The sequence below is a fragment of the Phyllopteryx taeniolatus genome, chromosome 1, assembly GCF_024500385.1.
Source record: "Phyllopteryx taeniolatus isolate TA_2022b chromosome 1, UOR_Ptae_1.2, whole genome shotgun sequence".
Classification (NCBI taxonomy): Eukaryota; Metazoa; Chordata; class Actinopteri; order Syngnathiformes; family Syngnathidae; genus Phyllopteryx; species Phyllopteryx taeniolatus.
The window spans coordinates 47,083,651-47,092,394 of record NC_084502.1 but is presented as its reverse complement, the minus strand read 5'-3'; the positions used below and the strand labels follow the sequence as shown (position 1 = coordinate 47,092,394).

General features: G+C 46.2%; 1 protein-coding gene across 1 annotated transcript; it reads right to left on the bottom strand.

The window, feature by feature from the left end:
• Window positions 1-1,643: 1,643 nt before the first annotated feature.
• On the bottom strand, window positions 1,644-4,889 carry LOC133476089 (uncharacterized). The gene is made up of 2 exons (XM_061769325.1): window positions 4,237-4,889; window positions 1,644-3,911 (listed from the first exon to the last, which is right to left on the bottom strand). The coding sequence occupies exons 1-2, from the start codon at window positions 4,872-4,874 to the stop codon at window positions 3,686-3,688; spliced, it is 864 nt and encodes a 287-aa protein (XP_061625309.1). The 5' UTR covers window positions 4,875-4,889; the 3' UTR covers window positions 1,644-3,685.
• Window positions 4,890-8,744: the final 3,855 nt, after the last annotated feature.

Sequence of the window (8,744 nt, the reverse complement as noted above, 5' to 3'; positions counted from 1 at the left end):
TAAATGATGGCACAGTGCAGCGAATCTTCCAATCACCGAGTCAACATCCCCTAAGCCTAAACTTGTCACGTTGAAACATGATGTAATCATGTTGTTTGTCAATAGCTTTAAGCCAAGTGATAATGTTAATTGGTCGCTTGTAGAGGCGCTGTCGACTTTACATTTAAACTCGCTTGTTTTCATGTCTTAAGCCTAACTCTCCAAAATTACACAATTTCATGCTGAAGACAGTTATCCTATTAATAAACTGAGCTGTGAAATAGAGCATAGCAACCACATCTGGTGCGGCCAAGTGTGTGTGTGTTTTTCAAACGTCTTACAGTTTCACAAGGACTCAAGGTGTAAAGCCTGAGGAAAGTGACATTGTCAAGGTCCAAAATAAATTGTATTTTCAAGAGGATGTTTTGTTGTTGTCAAGAACAGATGTGTAGTTTTTTTTAATGACATCTTATCAATTTACTTCTTTGACAGTGGACTGACAAAGAGTAGATGACAAAGGTTCTCCCGCCTGACTACTGGGGATTGAACCTTGTCTCCACTAACTTACTGTTCTGGGTGACAGACGTTTGCATAACCTGTGCTTACTGTGGCCGTTTAGTAGTTTCATTTTCATATTCATATTCATTTATATTGGCCGCTTGTCGCTTAAGTTTTTTTCTGTTTTACTCTGATGACACATTCATTAGTTAAACTGCCATATACGGTGTATGTAACCGCTTTCTCTTCCTCTCCCCTTTTAGCAGCTGCTCCTGCGTCTCATACCACAGACAACAACAATACTTCTCTTTTCATTGTTCCTTTTTTTCCTCTCTGGTATCTGCTATAACTATTTGAGTTGTACACGAATAATACTGCTAATTGCCACTGCATTATTATTGTTCTGCTTACTGTCCCTCTCCTCTATCACTCCATCTCAACCCAACCGGGCGAGACAGACGGCTACCCCACTTTGTGTCTCGGGTCTGTTGGCTTTTTTCCTTGCGGTTGTCGCCTCGTGTTTGCTGTGACATTCAGTTGCTTTCTTAATGTGTGAAGAGGATGAGTCTAGACTTGCTCTATATGTAAAATGCCATGAGATAACATGTTGTGAATTGGCATTATATAATGAAAATAAAATTGAATTTCTAGTGAGGATATGCGGTACGGAAAATGAATGAATGAATGATTTTGTTGTCAGTGAATAACAAAATAATCAGATATAGGCAACAAATTGCTATTGGGCTCATCTAGCCAGTGGTTTCGGTCCCTGCTGCTCCACAAGCTCACAAATACCACTGCGGACTCCACCTTTCACATTTTCTCCAGTTGTTCTATCAGCATCTGTCATGAACGGAACAGAGGATAGGACCCAAAAATGCACGACTCCAAAACAAATTGACAGTTCCCAAAAAGAGAGGTTTAATAGACGGGCATAGGTCGGTACACAGGCAGGCAATCCAAGAGAGGCAACAGTATCCAAAAACATGAGGCAAAGAGACAAGGTCGATAATCGGAACAGGGTCAGGTCTTACTGTGAATCTATGACGTGGAAACAAGGAATGCTGGAACGCGACGACAAGGTACAACGAACTGGCAACGAGAGGAAATGAGACACGAGGTTATATACAAGGGGTAATTAGGGTGAACGAGGCACAGGTGATGAAGATGCTCACATGAGCAGGTGTGTGTGAAACAGGGGGGGAAGACAAAACCCGGAACACACACACATATGACAGTACCCCCCCCCCCCTTAACGGCCGGCCCCAGACGGCCCTGGGGCCCCTGGATGCGCAACGTGGAAGTCCCGAATGAGCGAATCATCCACGATAAACGCAGACGGTACCCAGGAACGCTCCTCAGGCCCATAGCCCTCCCAGTCCACCAGATATTGAAACCCCCTGCCCCTCCGACGAGATGACAACAGCCGCTTCACAGAGAAGACAGGGCCCCCATCCACAAACCGGGGGGGAGGAGGGGGCCTGGAAGGCGGGACCAGAGGGGACTCCCGGGCTGGCTTGAGTAGGCTGACGTGAAAAGTAGGGTGGACCCGCATGGACCTTGGGAGCCTCAGCTTCACGGTGACAGGGTTGATTATTTTTTGTGATGGGGAAGGGCCCAACGAACCTGGGAGCGAGCTTCTTGGACTCCACCCGGAGTGGAATATGTTTGGTCGAAAGCCAAACTCGCTGACCCACTTTGTAGTTCGGGGCCGGTGTCCTCCGACGGTCAGCAGCGGCTTTGTAGGACCGTCCCTGGCGCAGCAGCATCTGGCGGGCTCGCTCTCAGGTCCTCCTACAGCGTCTCACCAAGGTTAATGCCGCTGGAACTGTGGATTCTGGGGCTATGGCAGGAAACAGAGATGGTTGGTAACCATGCACAACGTGAAAAGGCGATAGACCAGTGGATGCAGAGGGGAGGGAATTGTGGGAGAATTCGACCCAAACCAGTTTCTGAGACCAGGATCGCGGCTCCCGTGAAGCGAGACATCGGAGCCCCGTCTCCAGGTCCTGGTTCAGCCTCTCGGTTTGGCCGTTGGTTTCAGGATGAAACCCGGATGACAGACTGACGGTAGCACCTATGAGTTCACAAAACTCCTTCCAAAATTGCGAAATGAATTGGGGACCCCTATCAGACACCACATTCTTGGGGAAACCATGGAACTTCAAAAACCTGATTAATCATTAGCTCGGCAGTGTCTTTAGCTGAGGGAAGTTTTCGAAGTGCAATGAAGTGCGCCATCTTAGAGAACCTGTCAACAACTGTAAGAATGGTGGTTTTGCCTTTAGAGGCCGGTAATCCTGTAACAAAGTCTACGGAAATGTCTGACCAAGGACGTTGTGGTATTGGCAGGGGTCGCAACTCCCCAGAAGGACGTTGATGAGAGGCCTTGTTAGCAGCACATACCTGCCAAGCATTGACGTAATCGCTAACATCCCTCCTAACATTAGGCCACCAAAGCGCTGTTCGACCACTGATAGCGTCTTGGCAATGCCTGGGTGACATACCGTTCGGTTCGTGTGAGCCCAGTGGATGACTTTTCCCCTTAAGGTCGGAACCACATAAAGCCCGTTCTCGGGGCAATCTTCAGGGCTAGGAGTGTCTTTCAGAGCCCCTTCAACCACAGTCTCAATGTCCCAAACAAAAGCGGAAATGAAGCATGACTTAGGCAAAATAGTCTTAGGGTCGGACAAAGAACTCTCCTCGGAGAAAATGCGTGACAAAGCATCTGGCTTACCATTTTTAGAACCCGGTCGGTATGATAACGTAAAATTAAATCTAGAGAAGAGCCCATCTAGCCTGCCTCGCATTTAATCTTTTGGCAGTTTTAATATATTCAAGGTTCTTGTGATCTGTCCATACTAAAAACGGAGTATGTGCCCCCTCTAGCCAGTGCCTCCACTCCATCAAAGCCACCTTGACTGCCAACAGTTCACAGTCGCCAATGTCAATTTTTTTCAGCTGGGGTCAATTTTTTGGAGAGAAACGCACAAGGATGTAACTTCTCATCCTTGAGACTTCTGGGAGAGCACTGCTCCTATTCCGGCATCAGACGCATCGACTTCTACCACAAACTGCTGTTTGAGATCTGGCAAAGTAAGGATGGGAGCGGAGGTAAAGCTCGACTTAAGTTTTTGAAAAGCTGCATGACAAAGCGGGTTCCATACAAAAGGTTTGTGTGGCGAGGTAAGATCATGCAAAGGAGAGGCTATAGAACTGAAATTCCTGATGAATTTCCTGTAGAAGTTTGCGAACCCCAAGAACCTTTGTACATCTTTGCGTGACGTGGGAGTAGGCCAATTAATAACGGCATCGACTTTGCAAGGGTCCATCTTGACTTCACCTTGAGCCAGGACGAAACCCAGAAAAGAAACGGACGCCTGGTGGAACTCACATTTCTCAGCCTTGACATAGAGTTGATTCTGCAGTAACTGCTGCAAAACAGAGCGGACATGAATAATGTGAGTCTCCTCATCCGGGGAGAATATCAGAATATCATCTAAATAAACAAAAACATAAACATTCAACATGTCGCGCAGGACATCGTTGACAAGGTTCTGGAAAACAGCTGGAGCGTTAGTAAGCCCAAAAGGCATTACCAAATATTCATAATGTCCCGTTGGTGTGTTAAATGCTGTTTTCAATTCATCCCCCTCCCTTATCCTGACTAGATGATATGCATTTCTTAAGTCCAGTTTTGTGAAAATCTTGGCTCCCTCCAGGAACTCAAAGGCGGTGGAGATGAGAGGAAGAGGGTACCTGTTTTTTACCGTGATCTCATTGAGACCCCGGTAATCGATACAGGGTCGCAGGGTCTTGTCTTTCTTGTCCACGAAGAAAAATCCTGCTCCCGCAGGGGATGAAGATGGGCGAATGATCCCGGCTGCCAGTGATTCTTCTACGTATTCCTTCATGGCCTTGTGTTCCGGCCCTGAAAGAGAGAACAACCTCCCTCGTGGGGGTGTGGTTCCAGGCAGCAAGTCAATAGCACAGTCATAAGGTCTGTGGGGTGGAAGGGATTTGGCCTTGGAAAAAACATCTTTAATATCCTGATAACAGGTGGGCACTTGAGACAAATCAGGAGAGCATAGTGTCACTTTAGGAAGAACCCGTGTAGGGTCTTCCTTAATGAAATTCAGACTCACCTCTCCCGTGCCCTGGCTACCGGCACCGGCAACTTTGACGTGACAGTTGCTCACGGAATGACCCAACTGACCGCAGTAGAAGCACCGCCCTTCCCTCAGAGGAGAGACGGAACCTGCCCCGTTGCATGGGCTCATCCGTGGTGACGCTAGCCAGTGGATTGAGACTGGCAGCAGGGAATCTGCCTTGGTTTGGCTTGTCACCGAGGCTCGTCCTCCAAGTGCGCGGTGATGCATCCCTCCGCCGATCTCCATCCAGCTCGCGATCCAAAAGCCTTCTGTCGATCTTGAGGGCGAGAGCGATGAGAGTGTCCAAATGATAAACTAAATTATCCTTGACGGCGGGGGATAGTCCTTGAAAAAAGCCATCGAGTAGCGCCCGATTATTCCAATGAGTCTCAGCTGCTAGAATGCGAAACTCAATCGCGTAATCTGACACCCTGCGCTTGCCTTGTTGTAAGGTGACAAGGGAGCGAGCTGCCTCACGATCAGAGTGGAAAATTGAAAAATTTGCTCCATAGTCTTGACGAAAAAAGCCCATGAATGACACGCGGCGGAATTGCGGCTCCATTCAGCAGTAGCCCACGCCTCCGCACGACCAGTCAGGTGGGAAATGACGAATGCGATCTTTGCCCGCTCGGTGGGCTGCGTGATGAACGGCTGCGTGATGAACGGCTTAATGTTCCCAGATTCTCCAGAGAACCTCTCCGGTCGAGAGAGCTGTGGGCAGACAGCAGCGGAGGTGGCAGGTGGCTGCATGGTGACTACTTCACACGGAAATACCGTGGCAGTACTGGGTGTGGTGCCCACTGGTTCTTTCTCTTGAAAAAATTTCAAAAGAAGTTCAAACTGCGAGGCCACCTGTCTCATCATATTGTCCTGATTCCTTGACAGTCCCTCTAGATGAAGGTGGAGGGCGGCAATCTGCTCATCCTGCTTCGCGAGGCGTTGACCCTGCGCTTGAAGGGCTTCGCGCACCGGGTCTGAGTCTGCTGGGTCCATGTTCTGGCCAGTTCGTTCTGTCATGAACGGAACAGAGGATAGGACCCAAAAATGCACAACTCCAAAACAAATTGACAGTTTCCGAAAAGAGAGGTTTAATAGACGGGCATAGGTCGGTACACAGGCAGGCAATCCAAGAGAGGCAACAGTATCCAAAAACATGAGGCAAAGAGACAAGGTCGATAATCGGAACAGGGTCAGGTCTTACTGTGAATCTATGACGTGGAAACAAGGAATGCTGGAACGCGACGACAAGGTACAACGAACTGGCAACGAGAGGAAACGAGACACGAGGTTATATACAAGGGGTAATTAGGGTGAACGAGGCACAGGTGATGAAGATGCTCACATGAGCAGGTGTGTGTGAAACAGGGGGGGAAGACAAAACCCGGAACACACACACATATGACAGCACCTCTTTCTCATATTCTTCTTCTTTCTGATGCCGTTGTCTGCTTGTCTAACATGTATATCACTACTGTTTTTGCTCTTTCCTGTCCCATCACCCCATGTGTCTGGCTGGCAAGCCAGCAGTTGTTGGTTAGTGTTGGCCCAAATGACAGGTGTCCAAGACTCAGAGTGTGTGCTTGTGTGTGTGTCTGGTCAGACGACAGATCCTGCAAATCCTGTCCATCCCCGAGGACAGGGAGAGTGAGTGGGTAATTGGCCACTGACTGTGCAAGACAACTCTGGAGGCACTGCTTATTGAACCTCTGTCGCATCGAGAGAAAAATGGTGAAAGGAAGGCAGCGGAGGGCATAATAAGACCAAAGAGGAATGGACGGTAAAGACAGGATCAAGAAAGACAAGGAATGAGCGAGAAGAGGTCCAATGCAGGGTGCAATTAAAGAGAACAGGAATTGGGTGAGGAGAATAAAGAGATAGAGAGTGTGTTGTAAAGTGGAAACGGTGCCAGATGGTAGGAGAAGCGAGAGTGAACAGGAACACATTTTTGAGTGACCCTGAAGGACACATTTCCTCTTTTCTCAGCTGAAATGTGACACTTTCATGATTACACTGCACCTCTTTTGGGAGGACACAGCTTAATCGTAAAAGGATGATCTGGTGAGTGGATGGAGTGTGTGTGTGTGTGTGTGTGTTTGCGCATGTGTGTCTGTGTGTGTCTGTGCATGCATGTTTGTGTGCGTGTTTGTATTTTATATAAGGAAGCAGGGAGTGGGGTATGGTAATGGATTTGTCGATTCTTACCCCAGCTGACAAGAAAACAAATTGCCTTGTAAAAAGCAGAGGAAATGGATGAATAAAGGAAAAAAGTATATCCCTCTAGCAAATTGGCTGTTGGATTATTCCTAGTAATGCCAGATTTGTCTATGTTTGCGTGTATGAGTGTATGTGAGTGTGCTTGTGTGCGTCCGTGTGTGTCCTGCATCTCATAGATCTTGTGTGTGTGGAAGCATCATCCCCAGCCAGCATGTGTAAGGAAGGGCAGAAAGGATCGGCTGAGCGATCATTGCTTCATCGGCTCCATTAAACACACCACCGGCCTGTAAATCAGGCTGTCACAGAAACACCCATTTGAACACATACTCACACACTCTCACACATACACACAACACACAGGGCAGTGAGAAAAAGACCCACCAAGATACGACTGGAATAAATGATGCCCCTGTCCTGCAAAAAAACAACAACTATGTATTAGCCTATACAAAACATTCATTAGGTATATTGTACCTGCACATATCTAATGCAGGTGTTGGCAAACCTTTGTGCTCAATGGTCATATTTGATTTTCAAAAGGGACACGTGGGCTAGCTAGGTCATTTGTAGATGAGGTAAAAACAACCATCCATCCATTTTCTGTACCGCTTATCCTCACGAGGGTCACGGGAGTGCTGGACCCTACCCCAGCTGACTCTGGGCGAAAGGTGGGGTACACCCTGAACTGGCACCAGCGCAGATCACACATATAAACAACCATTCGCACTCACATTCGCACCTACCGACAATTTAAAGTCTCCAGTTAACCTACCATGGGTGTTTTGGGGATGTCGGAGGAAACCAGAGTACCCGGAGAAAACCCACGTAGGCAAGGGGAGAACATGCAAACTCCATACAGGCGAGGCCGAACCCGGGTCCTCAGAACCGTGAGGCAGTGCTAACCAGTCGTTCACCGTGCCGCTGAGGTAAAAACAAAATACTTCAAATGTGTATGTAAAATATATAATAAAATCTGCAATAATAATGTATTATTTTATTAATTATTCATAATCAATGTAATTATACATATATTGACAGCATATATGCAAAATTTTATTTATTTTACAAATATTTATTTAATTTCATCATTAACGGTAAATCAATGAACATATCTACTGATATGAATGAATAAATATGTATAAATACATTTTATTTTAACAATATTAGGGAGAAATGCTACATTAATGCAATAAATATGACAGAACTCCTGATAATATAAACCTCATTGGGCCAGATTATACAATAGAGCGGGCCCGCTGTACATACTTTCCCACTCCTGATCAAATGAGATTTAACACAAGGACTGCACAAAAATTCTGTCTTTTTACATTGAATTTAATATACAGTAACTGTGTTCATTATTATGGGTGTATGGTTACAGTGGTGTGGACCTACACAACTGCAAATTAAATAAATAAAACCTAATTTGATATTTATAGCTTTCTAACAGCACCAATCAAAACTAAATGATTTTTACCTTAACAAAGGCATAAATCTTATTGGATGGAGCAAGATGTACTTAATGTTGTGGCCTGTGAGCAAAGATAAGTAGATGGTCAATGGTGGTCTAAACCTTGTCTGTTTTCAGAAAAGCTTCACTTGACCACTTTATGAATAATCGAGTAAGAGTGCTTGCCTTTCAGGTAAACCCAGGCTGAACACGATTGGTTCCAAGCACCTGAACTAGCAGGGATTTTTGTGATCCATGTCATGGTAAACGAAATCCAAAAAGGAATGTTTTGAAAGTTGAAATGGAGAAAGTAAAGATCCATATTAAACTAAACTAAAAATACATCCGTAAGAAGAGGGGTTGGAATGTCACTGAGTAGGCAGAGAAGGTGTCGTTTGTTGAAGACTAAAGAGATCAATCAGAGCTTGTGAGTCAACATTGCGTAGGCGACA